Below are 23140 nucleotides of genomic sequence, written 5' to 3' on the forward strand. Positions count from 1 at the left end.
GAGTGACAGAAAACATTTCTCACCCCCCTCTGGAAGGGGAAGTGGCACAGTGCCAAGGTGTGGCCTTGCTCCTGCACATACATAACAATCTGACATATTGTGTTGCTTGGCTGTGTACCTCATCCATTCAAGCCACATGTTTGTATCTGAATATCGTGTCTCCACGGCAATGGTCTCCTCAAATGTAGGGTTAGCCAGGGCCTGTACCCATGGTTCCTGATCCTCATGCTCCATGACTTTAAACTCAGGGTTTTTGTACATGTCCCTGAGCGAAAACTTCCCCAGAGGCCCCCCTGTATACCCTGGTTGCATGCATGCCTATCACATACGTTCCTGCATCTCCAGGGCTCGAGTTTTCTATATTCAGGGTCAGGGGCTGGGAACTATCTATTTGTTTTCCGGGCATACAGGCTCCCCCAGCTGTTGTTAAGGTCATCCTTGAGCGAAGGGGCACCCCATTTCTGTCCACCTGAGTCATGGCAGGGTCAAGTCTGTATCCCCAGTCAGTACCTGTATTCCAGGCAGCTGCTTCCCAAGAACTACATTTATGCCCCTAATGGTCATCAGTCACACAAATGAAATATTGTCCTTTTTATAAAGGCTGCAGTGCCAATTACAACGTTGCACAACCTGGCAGTAGTCAAAGGTGTAAGTCGCCACTTGTATTTGTGAAGAATTCTATCAGAACACTAAGCTCTGGTGTACTCTTGTTACAGCAACCTGTCCTCTTCGCATCAGTCCTATATTTATGGCATCCCGTTTAACCCTTGGTCGGTTGTGAGTTACATTATCAGTTTGTGGAAAGGCTGAAGGAGGTGTTTGGAAATGCTCTAGGGCTTCTAACACTATCCACAATGTCCCAACAAAAAGCATAGAAATAATGACTCCCTTTCCACTTGGAGTCTTAAAGTGTCCTGTATCCAAGATTCCCATTTCTTCTCTCTCTTTTTTATATATATATATATATATATATATATATATATATATATATATTTTTTTTTTAAGAACTCTGGGAAATTAAGCGGGCCCCAACTCTCCCTAATCTAGCTCCTCAATCATCCTGTTCAGGGCTTGTGCCCGCTTTGAATGGAGGAAAATCTCTAATATTCCCTCCACCCGCTGTGACGTTGTCTTGACTGGAGCTCAGGCAAATGTTCCTCACACTCCAGGGCCCAGGAGCCAACACCTCCCGTCACAGGATGCTGTCTATTCTGTCCCTGGACCGGGAATGGGTGCCCTTTTGCAGTGTTTTTTCGGCTATTCTGACCGCTGAGGGTGTGGCCAGCAACACCTGGTAAGGACCCTCCCACCGTGGGGTGTTCCAATGTTTTCTTTTAATTGTACCATTTGTTCTTTCCACATCTCCTGCTGACTGTGGGTGATAACTACAATGGTGTCTAACGTTTATGCACAAAGTAACTGTCAACTGTTTAATGATATCATTCACAAAATGGCTACCATTGCCACTGATGATTTTTTCTGGTATTCCCCATCTCGGAATAATATCTCTTGTCAGCGCTTTTGCAACTGTGAGTGCATCAGCTTTTGCAGTGGGAAAGACTTCCACCCACCCCGAAAATATATCTAGCACCACTAGAGCATATTTCTTTCCCTCTGCAGGGGTGAGTTCAATGTAATCCAGTGCAATGGTATGAAAGGGGTAATGTGGTGTAGGTGTTTTACCAATAGGTGGCTTTAATCCCTTTCCTGTGTTGTGCTGGGCACATACAGTGCATTGTGAGACAAACTTCTTAAAAAAGGTGCTTATGCCCGGACAGTAAAAATATTTGGTGGCTGTAGCCATCATACCACCCGTTGAGACATGGGTGACCCCATGTAACACAAGAGCCAATAATCTGTACAAAAGTCTGGGAAGGCATAAGGCATCATTGACACAGAGGAGGCCGCTATCATTAACTGTTCCATGTGCCCTTCCCCACTGAGACTTTTCAGCTGCTGGTGCATTGCTCTGGAATTCCACTAAGAGATCAGTGGTGATCGCTGCAGAGGATGGAATGATGAGAGGGGAGGGGGCTGATGGCAGAGGGGAATCAGTGTCAGGGAGTGAAGGGGAGGCGGCAGCTGTGGTGGGCAGAAGGGATGGGATGTGATGGGATGGCTCAGAAGTTGGGAGAGGGCGCAGCGCCGCCAATTTCGCCTCAGCATCTGCAAGATTGTTGCCACGGGTAACGTCAGAGTCATCACGCATGTGTGCCATGCATTTTACCACAGCTACCTGCGAGGGCAGCAGTACACTATCAAGGAGCTGTTGCAATAAGTCTTTATGGCGGACTGGTTTCCCAGCCGCAGTTAACATGCCACGGTTCCTCCACTGTGCAGTGTAGGTATGACAAGCAGAGAACGCATACTGGCTGTCAGTGTAAACAGTGAGAACTTCACCCTCGTGCAGCGCACAGGCTCGAGTGAGTGCATGAATCTCTGCAGCTTGTGCGGAGTATGAGATTGGTAAGGGACCAGACTCCAAAACAGTATCCAGGGTAACAACAGCATATCCCACTCTGTTCACTCCTAAGGCATCTTTGGAGGCAGAGCCATCGACAAAGAAGAGTGTACTTCCGGGTATTGGTTCGGACTTCAGGTCTTCTCTGGGTAGAAAGACCTTTTGTGACTCTGTGACACAATCATGCTGAGGCTCAACACCCTCTGCAGCGGGGGTCGGGAGTAAAGTTGCTGGGTTAAGTGTGGTACAGCGTTTCACTGTAAGGTGAGGCTGACCCAGCAAAGTGGCAGTGCAATACAAGTGACGGGCAGGAGTAAGCAACGTCATTTTATCCTGCAACAAAAGAGCATGCACTGCGTGGGGAACAAGAACCTCTAGTGGATGGTAGAGGACCAGGGTCAACAGCCATCGCAGCAGCAATAACAGCTTGGATACAAGACGGCAAGGCACATGCAACCTGATCCAAAGGCTTAGAATAAAAACCTAGCGGCCTCTGTTTGTCTCCCCAAGTTTGTGTCATCACAGCTGTCATGCATTTATCTTTGCAATCAACATACAGTTTAAAAAACCTTCGTGTAATCAGGGAAGGCTAAAACCAGGGGATCTTGCAGCGCAGACTTACACCTCTCAAATGCCATAGTCAAGTCATCTGTCCAGGTGACTTTGTCAGTCATTGCCAACATTGTCAGCTTCTTCAGGTCGTTTAGTCAGGTGTATCAGCATTCCCGTGGTCTGGAGGTGGCATGGGCAGTAAATGCCCTCACCACTTCCTTCTTTCCACTTGTTCAATAGAATCCCGGCCGTGTCCCAACGTCCCCACTTCGGTTTGTACAGTGAAGCATGAGGGGCGGAGTTCGGGACAGCAAACAGCTCATCCTGCAGGATGCCGTCTGTCTCAACACTGTCCCAGCCTGGGATTGAAACCTCATACAGAACATAACCTTCTGCATTTTCCCATAGTCCAGTAATCTCTACACAGACTTTTTTTTTCTCATCGGGTACTTTTGCTCATAGTCCAAATCCCTGCATCCATTTGCTATGTAATGTGTGGTGACGTGTGCCACACATACTACCTCCTGAAATGTATCAGCCGGGCCGGCATCCTGCTGCATCCAGTTCAGGAGTGAATTTGGCAGAATAATACCGTACCAATGCACGTCAGGTGCGTCTGCCATAGGAGCACGATGGATCTGCAGTGACTCTGGACCGGGAGCAACAGTCAACTTCAAATCACCAATCAAGTCTCTGCCACACAGATTAATTGGGCACCTTGCAGAGATTATGAAACTGCAAAACACAGCTCTGCCTGACTTTTCATCTAAAACCTGCAATGGTTTAGTGGTTGGGGACACTTCAAACCCACCACCGGCATTTCGTGTTACAACTGTACCCAACCTTTCCCACGGGATATTTAAACTAGTCCCAAGGACCGACCTATATGCACCAGTGTCAACCAAAAACTTGATTCTAACACTCAATACAGACAAGAGGATTTCAGGCTTTTTTGTGTCAGCATAATCAATCTCAATCACAATAATGTCACGGCTCAACTCTTCCCTGCCTAGTCATGCAGACTGGGTTTGTTGCTTGGTTTGAATGGCCGTATTCTCAGGGCAGTCTCGTGCAATGTGATCCCGCTTTCCACAAATGAAACATTCCCCTCTTTCTCGTTTTCCAGCATAGTCACGCACAAATCTACGGGGACGGGGACGTGAGACATCTCCGCTGCATGCACCCTCCTCACCTGCGCCCTGGTTGCAGGTGGACAAGGAATAGGAGGCTGCTGCAGCAGGATGTCTCTTCTGTCCCCGCTTCTTTTTTTTCTATCAGAATTTTCTCTGCATGCCTAGCATACTCCAAAAACTCTGTCACACTGCACGTACGCCATGTAATCAAATGTTTATGGATTGTCCATTGTAATTCTTCCTTTAGAGCCCTATCAATCTGTGCTTTGAGCTGTTGTTCCCATGGTGTAGTGCCATTAAGCACTGCAGGTTTTTGCAACCCACTGTATTTTTCAAAAGCATCCATGACCCGTGCTACCAGATCATCCACACTTTCGTTTGCTTTCTGGGAAATCGTAGAAAGCTTGGTAAAATCTGGGGTGATCTTATAAAATGTTATCATTCGTTGGATCAATGCATCCCACCTGGTGGTTAAGGTTGTGCTTTCCCAATCCAACTCCACTGGCGGGTCAGTCGCAAGTCGTCCAGGCCCCCATGCACTCCAATTACCCTCGACATTCACCCATCCAGTTCCACAGACTCTTCTCACAACTCTCTCCCATTCAGTGGCAGTCAGCTTAAAACTCCGTCTCAACTCAGTCAGTTGTTTAACACATTCAACCACATCCTCTCTCGGGCTTGGTATAGTCTTAATTGCATTCAACATGTCGTCCTCTGTCCAGGGTCTGTAAACATGTAAGGTTTGCCCTGCTCCGTTTGGGAGCTCTATCATAGGCATTTGCATTGCGGGTTCAGGGTTGCACTTTTCAGTAGGCACTGAAATGGTCACCGCTGGCTGTCGCAATGTGGTGAAAGATGGGTAAGGTAATATGGCGGAACCCGGGAGCTGTGACATGGCTGCCATCGGGTGCATAAAGATGGCGCCTGGATTATAGGACGGAAGTTGAGGGTGTGGAAGCGGTGGGTAAATGTTGGTATATTTCGGCGGGGTCTGAGATGGCTGTTCTTCACTATTTGCACTTACTCTCAGATCTCCCGTTGTCACAGCTAACTGATCAACCTCCTGTTTGATGTCCGAGGCTGAGGATGCTCTGCCTCGGGTTCCTGAGGTTCTTCGTTTCCGCAACTGTCTATTAGACGTTGTCACCTCAGTTTGTCTATTAACAGGTTTGGACTTAGTGGGCTCACTGATGTTTCCTGTACTTGAGGAGCGGGCTGGATGTCCTGACTTATGGTCTGAACCTCGCTGAAGGGATTGGGATCTCTGCCTCAGCCTTTGTGCTGCTCCAGCCTCAGCTCCAGGCACATCTCCACTTTCACTTTCACTCTCACTCTCAACATCCTGCATAGTCACACTGTGATCATATTCACCCTCCAAATCACTCGCTTTCTTTCAAAAATAAAAGGAGCACAGTTCCCTCTTACGCTTGTCAGCTTCATCTCGCCATTCTCTCGCCAATTGCAAACCATATTTATTCTGCAAAGTCAATTTCCCTTTACTTCTCTCCTCTCTAGCCTTTATCAATGCCCTGCATTGTTTTGGGTGCAAATGGCCCGGGAATTTGAACATCTCATGCCAGACCTCGCAATTTCTCCGTCAAGCGGGGGTCTTTACGATGCATGAGAAGTTCATCATCCGTTGCACTGAGAAGTTGAGCTTTAGTTGCATTCTGCCCCATCTTGCCTGACAACTCTATTCCGGGGTACCTGTGACCTGTTTCCTATGATATAACTGCTCAGCCGCCGCTGCCCCCCAGTTGACCGATACTGTGCTGGGGCCGACTTGCTGAATAGTACGCTTCACTGAATGCCGCTGTAACTCGGGCGCACTTTGCGAGATACCCAGCCTAGCAAATCAGTGATGATAACCACGGCTATTATCCGGCTTGCACTTAAGCCCTGAATCCAACCCGGCTGTTGTAGCCCTGGATTAAATTCGGCTTGCACTTGAGCCCTGGATTACTTTTGCCCTGTGGCTAATGCGTGGTATCCGCTGTTTCTCCTCATCCGGTCAATGAGGATCTATTCCACCTCGCAGATACCACGACTGACAATTGGTAAAATTGCCAGCTTTTTTACAGATCACAGGTATACCCCGGCTAACTGAATTGTCATGCAATACTCGAATAAAATCAAATATCTACTTACTTTTTTGATGCACCTTGATAGCTCTCAGCGTTGACAATCAATGTAATCCGCTCAATCCGTGGCCGGCCACACATTCACACACAAACACACCAAAAAAAAAAAGTAAAGCCCTCTGCTCTTCAAAGCATCTCCTGAAATCCTGGTTCTTGGATTCGAGTTCCATCCCGTCTGGGTATACAACTCTGAGAATTTGCCCCTTTTTACAGGGAATTTTTCACCCTGGAGGACTTATTTTGTTGGGATGACTGGGATCATCACCCCCAGTTTTCAGAGATGTATCCCAGGCAAAACAGAATCGACTCCGGCTTTCGAAGGACCATAATGTGGAAGTCACTTACTTACCAATACACCAAGATTTCAAAAATAAGTCAGGAGATGAAAAGAAAAACAACATATGGCTTTATTCAAAAATGTCACATGTATACATGCGGGAAACCCAGTTAAGCCTAGCAAAAGGATCAAGGCAGTTTAAGGTTTCTGCCTTTACTTCCGCTGTGCATTAGTTCTTATACCCCAAAGTACGTAGTCATGATGTAATTTTACTTGTCCAATAATAATGTATGTCTCTGAGAGTCTTTTTCTTTACTCAAGGAGGGTGGAGAATTCCCACAGCATTGCACCTGGTATGGTCTCCAGCACACAATCTATTCAGCATCTTGCTCACATAGTTACTTCCAAGGTCTTGGCTTGTGGGACTCGAATCATCCCCCGATGGGAGGTTTGCAGTGCCAGGCACAGCATATCTTGTTTAGACATTCCTGGGAATACAAAAACTCACACAGTACTAGGTCTTAGCTAAAGCATGTCAGCAATGAAAGAATCTGAGTCTAACGTTAAAGGGTAACTCTATTCATCTGAATCATCTGTGTTACATTGGCCTTGTTAAACATTGGTGTCACCTTATATCTATTAAGTGCATATATATGAAACTTGGATTAACATACAGCTATGACATTAACAACCCCCACAAATAGGTAGTCAGCATTCCTCCTTACCCCCACAAATAGGTAGTTAGCGTTCCTCCTCACCCCCACAAATAGGTAGTTAGCATTCCTCCTTACCCCCACAAATAGGTAGTCAGCATTCCTCCTTACCCCCACAAATAGGTAGTCAGCGTTCCTCCTTACCCCCACAAATAGGTAGTTAGCATTCCTCCTTACCCCCACAAATAGGTAGTTAGCATTCCTCCTTACCCCCACAAATAGGTAGTTAGCATTCCTCCTTACCCCCACAAATAGGTAGTTAGCGTTCCTCCTCACCCCCACAAATAGATAGTCAGCGTTCTTCCTCACCCCCACAAATAGGTAGTCAGTGTCCGTCCCTACCCCCACAAATAGGTAGTCAGCATTCCTCCTTACCTCCACAAATAGGTAGTCAGCGTTTCTCCTCACCCTCACAAATAGGTAGTCAGCATTCCTCCTTACCCCCACAAATAGGTACTCAGCGTTTCTCCTCACCCCCACAAATAGGTAGTCAGTGTCCGTCCCTACCCCCACAAATAGGTAGTTAGCATTCCTCCTTACCCCCACAAATAGGTAGTTAGCATTCCTCCTTACCCCCACAAATAGGTAGTCAGCTTTTCTTCTTACCCCCACAAGTAGGTAGTCAGCGTTCCTCATCACCCCCACTAATAGGAAGTCAGCGTTCCTCCTCACCCCCACTAATAGGTAGTCAGCGTTCCTCCTCACCCTCACAAATAGGTAGTTAGTGTTCCTTCTTACCCCACAAATGGGTAATCAGTGTTTCTCATTACCCCCACTAATAGGTAGTCTGTGTTCCTTCTTTATCTCCACAAATAGGTAGTCAGTGTTTCTACATACCCCCACAAGTAGGTAGTCAGTGTTCCTCATTACCCCCACAAATACCGTAGGTAGTCAGCGTTCCTTCTTTACCCCACACACAAATAAGTATTTCATGCCCCCAAACATCAAATTCCAATGCAGAGTTGGGCCTAACTTCTTCCACCTCTCCCCCTTCAAGCTGCGCCGCACCCATCCTCACTTTCACACATCAGTGCAGCGTGTTTAAGTCACCTGATCCCAGAGTGGAAGTCCTCTCTTGCCTGCACTCGCATCCTCTAGCTGTGCCTCTGCCCCGGTCTTCCTGCATATGGGGTGTACTCACGCGACATACAGAACTGGGGCCTGCTACCTGCTACCACCTGTCTTTTACAGTGCTGAACTGCAACTTGAAACAAGAAAGACAACTGGTTACTGTTGGCAACAGGCAAAAACTTCCCACATAGAGGGTCTTGGGCTGCAGTATTATATCTCTCACAGGAAAAGCTGTTAATTTCAGACCAGAGCCCACTAATCCTGTCACCAATGCCACACCTAGAGGCGATGACTGTTGGCCAATCGGAACAGCTTAGTGAGGCAGGGTCAGTGCTATTATAGGGGCACACTGGGAAATTGCCCTTGGCCCCAGAGCTGGCTGATGGACCCTCCCAGGTTCCTCCCCTCAAAGGGATTAGGGGTCACCAGGGCCCGTGGAGTGTATTCACAGGAAAGCAAACTCACCTGTCTGGCCAGCCAGCTCCTCCGTCAGTTTTAGTGCTTCCGTCTTCACTCTTGTGGACAGCATCTTATGTGAGTACATACTTGCCACCAGGTTATGGAAAAGAAGTGCCCACGAGGATGAAGACAGAAACATACAGACAGGTGGAGTAGCATACCAGTCAGACAAGTGACTTTGCTCCTCTTCAAATTCTTTAGAGAGACTGTAATGAGAAAACGGGGGTCTCGCTGCAGCCCTTCAAAGCCAGCGCGACAAATCCGACAGCCTGTTCAATATTTACCTTTCCAGCCTCCAGCCTCTTCTGATGGAGCTAGGCGGAAATAGCCGATCTCCATCGGGTCCGCTCTACTGCGCAGGCGCAGGAGACTTGCGCCTGCACAGTAGAGCGGCCCGACAGAGATCGCCTATCTCCGTGGGAAGAGCAAATACTGCGCCTGCGCTGGAGCCACGGAGGTAAATATTAACATCGCTGCCGCTCCGGGAGGATTTTCGCCGCCACCGTGGGACCGAGGAGGACGGGGGAAGCCTCAATAGGATCAGGAGGCTTCCCCCACCCGAGGTGAGTACCCCTCAGGGGACGTTTTTTCATCACAGATTTTCTTTAAAGGTGCATCGGGGGACCATTATTCACTTGGAGGGAGATCGGGGAGTCTGATGCCACATCTGGGGCCCTGGGAAAACACCCAATACTATCTGAGGGGGTTCAGGAACACGGGCCAGGGAGGAGCTGTTGGGGGGAGGGGCTGTGGCAGGTCAGGAAGGGCCCCATGTAATTTTTGCATAGGGCCCCATTATGGCCCTGTCCATACACCTAAGATGAAAGGCAATTTCAGAGTAAAGAGAAATTACATAGAGGAATTAAGATTGCAATGTTGCTTCCAGGATCCTTTACCGCCATGCTTCAGTGTACCCCTGCAGGGATGAGAACCGCAGCATGCGGGGAAGTGCTGGCGAAATCTGCCAAATGCTTTTCTTCAAGCTTGCAGAAAAGCATATGGAATGTGGCATCGGCTGGTTCAGACGTCCATCTGAACCAACCCTTAGCCATTGGGATTAAATGTTTTCATGCTGCATTATGTCCCACATTAACAACTAAGCACCACTGATCAGCCACTCTTTGACTATATTGCAACATGGCTTCTCAAGAGCAGTGTATGAAGAGACGGTCACTGCTCAGGATCATGGAAAATTTAGTTTTATGTCCAACACGCATTTGATGCAGGAGGTGACATCCATCCCTCTTGATAGCCCTTGAGAGTGTTGTGGGGCCAAAATGAATGCCATTAAAGAAGTTTTGAACTATTTTAATGTGTTTTCAAATTTTTATTTTGTAAGGTTTTAAAGAGACACTGAAGCGGGAAAAAAAATATGATATTATGATTTGTATGTGTAGTACAGCTAAGAAATAAAACATTAGGATCAGATACATCAGTCTAATTGTTTCCAGTACAGGAAGAGTTAAGAAACTCCAGTTGTTATCTCTATGCAAAAAAGCCATTAAGCTCTACGACTTTCAAAGTCGTGGAGAGGGCTGTCTTCTGACTTTTATTATCTCAACTGTAAGTAAACAAATGTCTTTTTCTTTGCCAGAGGAGAGGTCATTAGTTCACAGACTGCTCTGAAAGAATCATTTTGAATGCAGAGTGTTGTGTAATCTGCACATATTATAGAATGATGCAATGTTAGAAAAAACACTATATACCTGAAAATAAAAATATGAGAATATTTTCTTTGCTGCTAATCTTCTAGTAATTATTCATAGTACACAATCAATTCATTATATCATATAATTTTTTTTGCTTCAGTGTCTCTTTAAAGTGACCTTAATCAGTGGACAGCCAGGTGTTTGTATGGAATGGGCCTGTCCTTCATTGGAGCGGATATGTTTACATCTAGAATGTAACTATTACTAACAATCTGGTATTAGTGTTCCTAATAATAAATTAATAGCTGTGTAATAGTATGTACCATGTTTACTACTCCATATAATGTAGTATCTTACTGATAACCTGATTCAATTTATCAGCATGTACTATGCAAATAAATCTACCTTCTCAGGAAATTTGTTTTCTAAACTACGAAATGGTTTGCATTTTAACAGCAGATTTAGCTGATAAACACTTAATGATTAAAACTATAATTTTCATATTCTAGCTAATGCAATTCTGCCCCCAATTCCCTTTTAATATTTACACTGTTGCTGCATATGAATGGGCTGGCAGCTCAAGCGGAGGAGCATATTGTGTGACTTCAGTTCCAGTGTTTAGTCTGTTTTGGTGACTTTCAGTTATTGCTTTGGAAAGGTCACTGATGTGGATAGAGTGGATATCAAATGTGTGCTTTGCTGTGAGATTTATTTTTTTATTTTTTTACTATTTAGCTTGTTTAACCAGTTACAGACAATGTAGCATATTAAAACGTCCTGTTTGAGCATGTTAACGGCAATAGGACGTTTTAATATGTCACTCGTTCCCGCTGCTGCTCTGCACGTGTGCGCACCGCTCCCACCGCCGTTTCCATCGGGACTCCGTGTTAAGTGAAAATGGAGACGAGGACCGAGCGGTCCTCTACCCAATCGCAGTGCCTGGAATGAATGGACATGACCGCGACCAGTGACCACGTCCATTCATAAAACAGGAAACCGTCACGATGTAGTTAAATGTAAAAAAAAAAAAAAAAAAAAAAAAAAGGGCCTTCCTGTAAAACGGGAGAGTGTTCACTAGCGCCATCTTGTACACATACAGGCACATACATACATACATACACAATATTATTAAAATTAATAACTTACACTTCCAAAGGCCCCCCCCCCCCCCCAAAAAAAAAAACACTTGTAAAAAAAAACAGTTTAAAAAACAATACATAAATACTTGCCTTAGGGACTCAGCTTTTTTAATCTATATTTTATGAGGGAAAATTACTTTTACTTTACTACATAGGGGCTTGTAATTATGGACCCAAAAAAAACACCTATATTTCCAAATAATATATTGTAGCCATATATTGTGATAGGGACATAATAAAATAAACGGTTTAATAATCGGGACCACTGGACAATAAAATGTGTTGGTTTTATCCACAGGAGTCTGTTTATTTTTAAAACTATAATAGCTGAAAACTGAGAAATAAAGATTTTTTTTCCATTATTTTCTTATTTTTTCTGTTAAAACACATTTAGAATACATTTTTTTTAGCAAAATGTACTATCCACAGAAAGCCTAATTGGTTACAAGAAAAACGAGGTATAGATCATTTTGTTGTGATAAGTAGTAATAAAGTTATTAGGGAATAAAATGGAGGAGCACTGTCAGATGAAAATTGCTCTGGTCTGTTAGGGTAAAAACCCTTGGGGGAGAAATGGTTAAAGACAATCTGTAAGATAATAATAATAATAATAATAATAATAAAAAATAGATACCTCGGGGGGGAATCTCTGGGGCCTAATGAGGCTTCACTTGTCTTTCTCAGCCAGCCCGATCCAGCGCTGGCACCCCCAAAGAAATGTACTCAATATAACAACAATATAACAACATTTACTTCTGCTTGTTGCCTAGGTTTTGGCGGAAATAGCCAAGCCCATCAGGTCCGCCCTTCTCTATGCAGGCAGCTCACAATGTACAATTGCATTAGCAAACGAGCTAATATGCAATTTTCCTGCGATTTGGCAATGAAAAATTTTTTTTTTTATATATATTGCTAGTAAACCACAAACCTATCACAATCGTGGCCATAACACCTGTCAGATTGCAACACAATCAGTGGAAAATGTGAGAAACACAATTGCAATTTTCTCAGTGGAAAACATCCCTGATATAACATCCACTTCCAGACTATGTTCAGTGTCATTCTCCAACCAAAGTATTTGCTTGTTGTCCCAATTATCAGATGCCAACCACTGGAAAACCACTGGCCGCAATAGCAGCATAGGGGGCGATATACAGGCTGGGAACGCGAAGAATCACTCGCGTTCCCATGCCTGTCGGCCGGTGACGGCCAAACCGGAAGTGTTCGCCGGCGGGTGCAGGAGCATCTGAGCGGGGCTGCGAGGGCACCGATCGGCTGCTGGGGGCTGAGGGGAGCCCCAGGTGAGTAAATCTCATTTTTTATAGTTGCCTTAAAGAGACTCCGTAACAAAAATTGCATCCTGTTTTTTATCATCCTACAAGTTCCAAAAGCTATTCTAATGTGTTCTGGCTTACTGCAACACTTTATACTATCACTGTCTCTGTAATAAATCAATGTATCTTTCCCCTGTCAGACTTGTCGGCCTGTGTCTGGAAGGCTGCCAAGTTTTTCAGTGTTGTGGTTCTGCTATGAACTCACCCTTCCAGGCCCCTCTCTGCACACTGCCTGTGTGTTATTTAGATTAGAGCAGCTTCTCTCTTCTCTCTTATCTTTTACAAGCTGGATAAATCGTCCTCTGAGCTGGCTGGGCTTTCACATACTGAGGAATTACAAACAAGGGCAAAGCAGTTTGCAGGAAGAAAAGAGCAGCCTGAAACTTCAGTGCATGGGGGAAAGAAACACACAAATGATCTCTTGAGATTCAAAAGGAATGCTGTATACAGCCTGTTTGTGTATGGATGTATTTTTCTATGTGTGGATATACTGTACATCAACCTACTTCCTGTTTTGGTGGCCATTTTGTTTGTTTACAAACAAACTTTTTAAAACTGTTTTTAACCACTTTTAATGCGGCGAGGAGCGGCGAAATTGTGACAAAGGGTAATAGGAGATGTCTCCTAACGCACTGGTATGTTTACTTTTGAGCGGTTTTAACAATACAGATTCTCTTTAAGTTTTCCTTTAACCTTTTCGGGACCGGCCACCTACCCCCCCTTAAGGACCAGGCATTTTTGGCGGGAAGGGGGTGCGCGCGTTTGGGGGGGTCAGGCGGCCGGATCCCGTGTGTGGCTGCCGGGCATTGTGTCCCCCCTTGGTGGCCTGGGCCCCCCCTTCTGCCAGCAGCCTTCACTTACCTTCCAGGCTCCAGCGATGAGCCGCACGGGACCCTCTTCTCCGGCCGGCATCTCCGCTTCATCTGACGAGCAGTTCCGGGTCGCGGCTTGATGACGTCATCAAGCCGGGACCCGGCGCTGACGTCAGATGAAGCGGAGATGCCGGCCAGAGCGGAGGGGGGCGCCGATCGTCGCTGGAACGGCAGGGAGGTGAGTGGATCCTCTTCTTTCCCCCCCTGCCGCCGCAGCTGTCAAACAGATCACTACGATCCGACGGCGATCGTAGTGATCGTGTGATCAGCAGCCATACGCGATGGCTGCTGATCACTCGGGGGAGATGTCGGCTGTCATATGACAGCTTGATCTCCCCCTCCGGGTGCGCACGATCGCGTCGGGAGCGGAAATTTCGGGCCGGCGTAGATCCTACGCCGCATCAGGCTAGAACAGCCACAAGTGCGGCGTAGGATCTCATTCACATGGTCCCGAAAAGGTTAAGGAACATAAAAGTAACTCACTTTCGAGATCTTCGAGACATGCTAGACAACTGCTACGTGACACAGTAACACCTGAACAGAGTGCCTACTGGGTGTGTCTGCAAATGTTAAGTGTGCCAGTTACTACCAGTGTAGTGTATTTCTGTAAGTAAGCATATTTTATGTCATCTTCCAACTGGAAAATCGTAGCTAACAGCACACTGAAATGTACAGGTGTTTTAATACTGCTAGCCGTCAGGACCCTGTTCATGAGCAAATCACATGTTCTGCCTGTGTGCAGATGTGTGTGCATGTGGACATTGTAGGCAGGTCCACACTCACATTGGCATTTGCAGAGAATCTCGTCGCCTATCTCTATTGGTGCTTGATTTTCAAGGGTAGGATTTTAGGCCTCCTATTACTTTATCTCCATTCTGTCAGTTGTGAGCTGCTCATGTGGTGTACACCAATGCCTTATCCTTTTTCCTAGTTACGAACCTGCTGTCCTGGCCTTACTTACTGCCTTACTTACTTCCTGTCCCTATTGCTGAACAGTGTTGCCAACTCATCCCTTTAATTACTGACACATCTAACTTATACAGGTTCTGGGGCCACTTGCACATAATCAGTGCCTTAACTGCATCTACCTAGCCACAAAACCTGTATAATTCATATGTGTCAGTAATTAAAGGGGTGAGTTGGCAACACTGTTGCTGAAGCCTGCTTTTCCTGCCTATGCTTTGCCTCCCTTCTGCCTCAACCATTAACTGATCTTCAACCAATGCTTATCCTGCAACCTGCATTAACTCAATATTTGATCTTTGACTGTTCCTCAGCCTGAACCTTGATTAATCTGTCTGATGCCCACCTTAGCCACCAACCTATTTCTGACTTTGCTTACCAGCTGCCTACCTTGACCTGTAGCTTGCCTTGACTAGAGATGGTCAATGAGAGGCTTGTAATTCTGGCTTGCATTCAAATGTAATGCAAAGTCTATGCAGCTTGTTATTTTTCCTAATCAAAATTGACAGGAAGAGCATTTGATTGGCCCTGTTCCAAGCAGCATACAATATGCAAGGAAGCTGGAATTATTATCATCCCTTTGACTGGCTCTAGTCTTGCCAGCCTGGTCTCAGCTAGTCTCCCGTTCCCTATGATGTGGGCTCACCTGTTCTCCCTGTATCCAATGCAGACCTGATCTGGCAAACAATCCATTGCTCACACACTAGTGGTAGCAGTCCAGTTTCCATTGTGTGTGATCTATTGAAGACTGAGTGGGCCATTTAGCTTCCACAACCACAGAGAGCTCATGTATACCACTGGTGGCAGAGTTAGAGTAACATAATCTAATATTAATTACCTTAAAATACAAAATGACTTGTGTTTAAGTTATAGTTGTTATATTAATTTGTATATGAAAGTTTATAAACAATCTTTTTTCACAACTGCAAAACAACTAATGTGTTCTAATTTGGCGGATCTAAGGTCTTACTTCACTTTGACGGCAATGAATTTGTCCTATGCTTAGCCTGAACATACGACTAATACCAGATATGGGGTTTTCCATTTGAATAAAGTAGGAAGTTCCTTACATTTGTGCCACAATGATAGGATTTCCTGCTTCCTCTGTTAACGTAAAAAAAAAAACCTCCTTCTACGTTGGTTTATGCACTTAATGTATTCCCTTTTGTTCCTGATTCTGTTAATCTCTAAATGCTTATGAATAAGAAAGTATCCTGGTCACATACAGTGATGTGAAAAACTATTTGCACCCTTCCTGATTTCTTATTCTTTTGCATGTTTGTCACACTTAAATGTTTCTGCTCATCAAAAACCATTAACTATTAATCAAAGATAACATAATTGAACACAAAATGCAGTTTTAAATGATTGTTTTTATTATTTAGTGACAAAAAAAACTCCAAATCTACATGGCCCTGTGTGAAAAAGTGATTGCCCCCCCTTGTTAAAAAATAACTTAACTATGGTTTTATCACACCTGGGTTCAATTTCTGTAGTCGCCCCCAGGCCTGATTACTGCCACACCTGTTTCAATCAAGAAATCACTTAAATAGGAGCTATCTGACACAGAGAAGTAGACCAAAAGCACCTCAAAAGCTAGACATCATGCCAAGATCCAAAGAAATTCAGGAACAAATGAGAACAAAAGTAATTGAGATCTATCAGTCTGGTAAAGGTTATAAAGCCATTTCTAAAGCTTTGGGACTCCAGCGAACCACAGTGAGAGCCATTATCCACAAATGGCAAAAACATGGAACAGTGATGAACCTTCCCAGGAGTGGCCGGTCGACCAAAATTACCCCAAGAGCGCAGAGAAAACTCATCTGAGAGGCCACAAAAGACCCCAGGACCACATCTAAAGAACTGCAGGCCGCACTTGCCTCAGTTAAGGTCAGTGTTCACGACTCCACCATAAGAAAGAGACTGGGCAAAAATGGCCTGCATGGCAGATATACAAGGCGCAAACCACTTTATAGCAAAAAGAACATTAAGGCTTGTCTCAATTTTGCTAAACAACATCTCAATGATTGCCAAGACTTTTGGGAAAATACCTTGTGGACCGACGAGACAAAAGTTGAACTTTTTGGAAGGTACGTGTCCTGTTACATCTGGCGTAGAAGTAACACAGCATTTCAGCAAAAGAACATCATAACAGTAAAATATGGTGGTGGTAGTGTGATGGTCTGGGGTTGTTTTGCTGCTTCAGGACCTGGAAGGCTTGCTGTGATAGATGGAACCATGAATTCTACTGTCTACCAAAAAATCCTGAAGGAGAATGTCCGGCCATCTGTTCGTCAACTCAAGCTGAAGCAATCTTGGGTGCTGCAGCAGGACAATGACCCAAAACACACCAGCAAATCTACCTCTGAATGGCTGAAGAAAAACAAAATGAAGACTTTGGAGTGGCCTAGTCAAAGTCCTGACCTGAATCCTATTGAGATGTTGTGGCATGACCTTTAAAAGGCGGTTCATGCTAGAAAACCCTCAAATAAAGCTGAATTACAACAATTCTGCAAAGATGAGTGGGCCAAAATTCCTCCAGAGCGCTGTAAAAGACTCGTTGCAAGTTATCGCAAACGCTTGATTGCATTTATTGCTGCTAAGGGTGGCCCAACCAGTTATTAGGTTCAGGGGGCAATTTCTTTTTCACACAGGGCCATGTAGGTTTTGAGTTTTTTTTCTCACTAAATACTAAAAACCATCATTTAAAACTGCATTTTGTGTTCAATTATGTTATCTTTGACTAATAGTTAACGTTTTTTGATGAGCAGAAACATTTAAGTGTGACAAATATGCAAAATAATAAGAAATCAGGAAGGGGGCAAATAGTTTTTCACACCACTGTATTTTTTTTTGTGGAATATTAAATTGATTTACTGCAATAACCTATTAATATGTGTGTATAATGACTTCCAAGGAACTGGAGGCTGAGCTGGAATCCATGCAGAAAGTTAAGGAAGAATATGAGAGGAGCAACAATGAACAGGTGAGAATTTATCAGTAGCAGCACTAAAGTAAGGATGATCAGTTTCTTCCACTTGTTTTTTTCTCTCTAAGTGAAATCATGCAGGATAAAATAAGGAGCAGAGGTGTCATGTGATCTCAACTAGCCAATCAGAAAGGTATCATTTAATCACAAGATTCTATGTCACCTCTGCTTCCTGTTTAATCATGCATGATTTTGAGCATAAGAAAATGTAGAATTAGTACCCGTATTTTTTGGACAATAAGATGCTTCTGACCATAAGATGCACCTAGGTTTAGAGCACAAAAACCAGGGGAAAAATATAGAATAAACCTGGTGTATCCATGGTGAAGGGGCATCTTGTGGATTATGCCCACTTGTACCTGCCTGCGTCCTCCTCTGCCCCACCCCGCTTGTGTCTTTCTGTGTCCACCTCTGTCCTCCTTGCGTCCTCCTCTATGCCCCCTTGTGTCCTCCTCTATGCCCCTTTGTGTCCCCCTTGTGTCCTCTTCTATGCCCCTTTGTGTCCCACTGTGTTCGCCATTGTCTGCCTGTGTCCTACTCTGCATGGGCACAGTACAGGGAGTCTCAGACATTGCAGCGGGTTGGAGGTTCGTATTGGCAGGCGTTCACAAGTTAGGAACTCCCTGCATTTGGACTATAAGACGCACTGACTTCTTTTCCCCACTTTTAGGGAGAAAAACTGAGTCTTATAGTCCAAAAAATACAGTAATTCATCATTAGTAAGATCATTTTAAGTACATTGTTCTTCCTATTCCCTCCTCAGTGCAGGCGCATTCAGGAGTTTATGGGAGAACTTGGCAGCTTGCAAAAAGAGATAACTGCTGCAACATCCTGCAGAGCACAAGTGGACATCTTACAGGGACAGCTGGAGAAGGAGACAAAGTCAAGACAAGAGCTAGAGGAAAGGTGCAAGGTACTGTCTGTCTATATTCTTTTATCAGGATTTAATCTTGTGTTGGAAAGGTATTTATTTGATGAACATGTAGTGTAAGAACTTTGCCAAGTACTCGGTCAGACCCTTTAAATCAGTGCCTGACCCTGGAGGTATGCAGCAGTTATCCGGTATACACATATTTCCACCAGTGCGAGGGGCCTTCTGTACTTGATCTTTTGTATTGGCTTGAGAAAGGGACCCTGCACGGTCCTGAAATATTAGATAACTTTAAGTGTAATAAAAATAGAGAAATTAAAGTACATCAGCCACTAACAGCAATACATAATTTTGTGTTAGATTTATATTACTTGAGATAAATGAAAGCATCTGTTTATGCCTTATTTTCTCTTTCTACAGGTTGGTCCTAACCTAGGAGATGTTTACAGTCACTTTCTGTGCCATTCTGAGGAGGTGCAGATAGAGAAGAAAAGGGAAAGGAGCAGCAAAAAGGTGAGAGATTTGCATCTTTAGAAGCCTCTATGTGTAGCACACTGTTTATTGTAATTGTATACATAACTGGGTTTACTTCCTAAAGCAGTGCAGAAAAGAACCAAGATGTACAGGTACGTAGAACAATAGCCCATACCAACCAATCAGATTTAATGCAATGTGAAAAGATTTTTGACACATCTAAGTGGTGCTGTTACAGATTAGCAAAACTGGGGTCTGGGTTGAAAAAAATAATTCGAGGCATTTGAGTACTCAAATTTCACATACATGCATATATTTGCATAAAATTAGCTTAAATATTTTCATCATCTCAAAATTATTTGCATTTGATTGACAACCCTAGTCATTTGTTTTTCCTGTACTGTATATCTGTTTTAACCCTTTGCACTCAAAAAATAAACACATGCAGAATAGCCTATCGCATCAATATTAATAAAAAACCACCAAAAGTTAAAAAGGAGGATATTAGTTTTGAGGTAAAGGCTTTCATTTAGATATGTTTTTTTAACCTTGGCATGTTCTTTTGCACCTGTCCTTCTCCTAGTAAGGCCCTGATGACACCTACACATTGCTGTGGTGATTTCAACAACATAGTGTATATCAGTGTGTGATACAGAGGTAAAGGTATTGTGGAGCATCCAACCAGTTGCCGCATAAGCGATGTGCCCAGGCCCGGATCCAGCAGCACTCCGGATCAATCTTGCAAGTGTAGAGAAAAGCCGGCACCATCTGAAGTAATATATTGCTCTTTTATTTCATCAGCGTATAGCAGCAGTAGAATACGACGTTTCGAAGCGTATGCCTCTTTATCAAGCTTGCTGCACATCAACTACACAATAATATACATCCATATATATAGTATTACTCATCAGCAGTGGCCAATCAATTCAAAACATCCTAACCAATCAGTCACATCCACAATCCTGCGGACCTGATGGGGAACTAAAACCGCTCACCTGCTGATGCAGACGCCTCCCCTGTGTCCCTCCCATCCACGAACACCCAATGTTCGCCGCCTCTGCCCCCTTCTCCCGTCATATCCGGCTGTCAAACCACGCTGGCCGCGCATGCGGACAAGCTAGGGGACCATGTCGGATGACGCCACGACGACAGCGCGAAAGCGCAGCCGTCAGGCGTCTAGACGGGAGACGCGATGACGTCAGCGGCAGCAGCCGCTGTCTGTCATCTGTTGGAAGGCGGGGCAGAGACGGGGGACATGAGGAAAACCCATATCAAGATGGGAAGTAGCATAAATAGTAAACATTGTAGGCAGAACAACCACATACTCATATGTGACACTCATATGTGAATCATCTAGGCCAAAATCTATGTCTAAACCAGAGTAATAACACACATCAATGGCATACCCAGTAACGTGTAAGAGAGCATGTGAATTTGCAGAGAGCAAAGTGCAGGGCAGCCAGCCATGCTTTAGGACCCTATTCCCAGACACACAGCCTATAGGGCACTATTCCTAAGTGCAAGAAAAGTGAAAAAAAATTTTATTCAAAATACCTGTCAAAATGACACAAATATAATGAAAAAATTAAAAATTAAAAATTAAAAATGACCGAGTCATAGAGATAATTAAGAAAGAAAAAAAGAAAATTACTGTAAATAAACTGATTCTGGATATCATACAGGCTGGGTACAATGGAGGCGGGCAGTCATATAAAGGGAATGAGATCCAATTCTCTATTAAGGCCCCGTGGCTCCATTGTATCCAGCCTCTTGATCCAATATGCTTCTCTCCAAAGTAATTTTTTAATGCGGTCACCCCCACGTCTCAGTGGGGCCACTTGTTCAATAACCATGAACCTCAACTGACTTGCACTGTGTTTGGCCTGTACAAAATGCGACGCAACCGCTTGATCGACTAACCGTTCACGAATCGCATATTTATGTGACGACAATCGCTTTTTTAATTTCTGTGTGGTTTGTCCAATATAAAGTAAACCACATGGACATTTCAAGGCATATACGACATACATAGAGTCGCATGTATGCCACCCGTTAATCTTAAATTTGGTGCCGCGGTAGGGGTGACAGATTTCACCCCCCTTAATCACAGCACTACAGTGCACACAGTTGAGACATGGATAAGTACCTCGCCTGTTAGTTCTCTGAGGGACCTCCCTCACACTTTCTGCATGCACCAACCGGTCACGAAGGGTTGGGGCACGTTTATAAGAAATCAATGGAGGATTTCTAAAATATTCGATCTCTGGAAAAGTGTCAGACAACAGATGCCAATGGCGTCTGACAATTTTCGCAATCGTATCGCTCTTTGTATTATATTTTGTAATAAAGGGTATCCGTTTATTCAGCTGTTGTCTGGGTCTGCATCCCTCAGCACGGTCAGCTACCCTCGCACGTGATCTCTGCAAAATATTTTTAGGGTAACCTCTAGCTAAAAATTTCTCTTCCATCTCCTCAAACCTACGTCCACGTAGTGTCTCATCATCAACAATGTTGGATATTCTATGAAATTGACTCGTTGGAACCGATCTCCTCGTAGCCCATGGGTGGAAACTCCCAAAATGCAATAGGGAGTTCACATCCGTGGGCTTAACATAGAGATCGGTAACCAACCGATCACCACTTCTGGTGACCAGTGTGTCCAAAAAGGCTACCTGCTTCTCTGAGCTGTGAATTGTAAGCCTAATGTCACCGCATCGTGCCATCAGTTCCTCAACAAACAGCTGAAGGGTCGAGTGTGACCCCGCCCACACGCAAAAAACATCATCAATATAACGGTACCACTGTACAGCATATTTTTTAAATAAGTCATTAGTGTAAACATACATCTCTTCATATATCCCCATGTAGATGTTTGCGTAGGACGGGGCCACATTCGACCCCATAGCCGTACCCCTCACCTGAAGGTAGAATGATTGATCAAATCTGAAATAATTGTGTTTCAGCACTATAGACAACAAATCACAAATGAACCTAATCTGTTTAGCATCATAGTCAGAGGCAGTTTCCAGGATGTATTGGACCGCCTCTATACCCCCATCATGTGGGATGGAGGTATAGAGGCTCTCCACATCCAAAGTAACCAGTAAACATGGATCTGGCACCGAGTCCATATTGCGTATGATACTCAAAAACATCCGAGTATCTCGCAAATACGACTTAAGCGCCACCACATACGGTCTCAGTAATTGATCCAAATATTTTGCGATTGGAGCAAACACCGAGTCAACCCCCGCAACAATGGGCCGACCCGGCGGATTATCCAATCTCTTGTGTATTTTTGGGCAAACGTAAATCACTGGAGTAATAGGATATTCTTGTATTAAATACTTAGCTAACTTATCATCAATGATCTCGTCTCTAACTGCTGTTGACACTATCTCAGAAATAAAATGTTGTATACCCGGAAGAGGATCCTGATCAAGCAGCCGATACGTCGATGTATCAGAGAGCTGTCTCAGGACCTCTCCCCGGTACATCGACGTATCCATAACAACCACCGCTCCACCCTTGTCTGCTGGTTTGACTGTGACAAGGGGATTATCAGACAATTCTCTCAAAGCTTGTTGTTGTGCTTTAGTAATGTTATTCCGTACTGAAACACCTAAAAAGTTAGATTTTCTAAACATAAGGTCTATTTCACCCTGGACTTTCTTGACAAAAATGTCGATGATCTGACATGACGGGGGCTGGAATTTGCTCTTAGATCGCAATCCCGTCTGTCCCAGCTGTATACGCCTCGAAACGTCGTATTCTACTGCTGCTATACGCTGATGAAATAAAAGAGCAATATATTACTTCAGATGGTGCCGGCTTTTCTCTACACTTGTGTGATACAGAGGGACATCAAGCAGTGCATAGTCAGCACTGTCTGATACACAACAGTGGATTCTGAAACACATTGCTGCATGCAATTTGTCCACAATGTAGCGCTTTCCCATTCAATGTTTTTCCACAGAGCATTGATGCAATGGAGGACAACAGGTGCCAGTGACACTTCTGTAGATTCCACCACCACGTGCAT

At 44.5% G+C, this 23140-nt stretch overlaps 1 protein-coding gene across 6 annotated transcripts in view; it reads left to right on the top strand.

Annotated features, from left to right (window-relative positions):
* The window catches only part of CCDC150 (coiled-coil domain containing 150), a 108927-nt gene that overhangs the window by 69738 nt on the left and 16049 nt on the right, over nt 1–23140 (top strand). For 5 of the 6 annotated variants that reach the window (XM_068281307.1, XM_068281306.1, XM_068281309.1 and 2 more), the window contains 3 exons: nt 17682–17750; nt 18517–18666; nt 19045–19137. In XM_068281307.1, the coding sequence (XP_068137408.1) occupies nt 17682–17750; nt 18517–18666; nt 19045–19137 (312 nt within the window). Of the gene's footprint in view, nt 1–17681; nt 17751–18516; nt 18667–19044; nt 19138–23140 lie in introns of those variants that run through there. The other variant, XM_068281310.1, reaches the window with a different exon arrangement.

Source organism: Hyperolius riggenbachi, chromosome 4 (assembly GCF_040937935.1).
Source record: "Hyperolius riggenbachi isolate aHypRig1 chromosome 4, aHypRig1.pri, whole genome shotgun sequence".
NCBI classification, from domain to species: Eukaryota; Metazoa; Chordata; class Amphibia; order Anura; family Hyperoliidae; genus Hyperolius; species Hyperolius riggenbachi.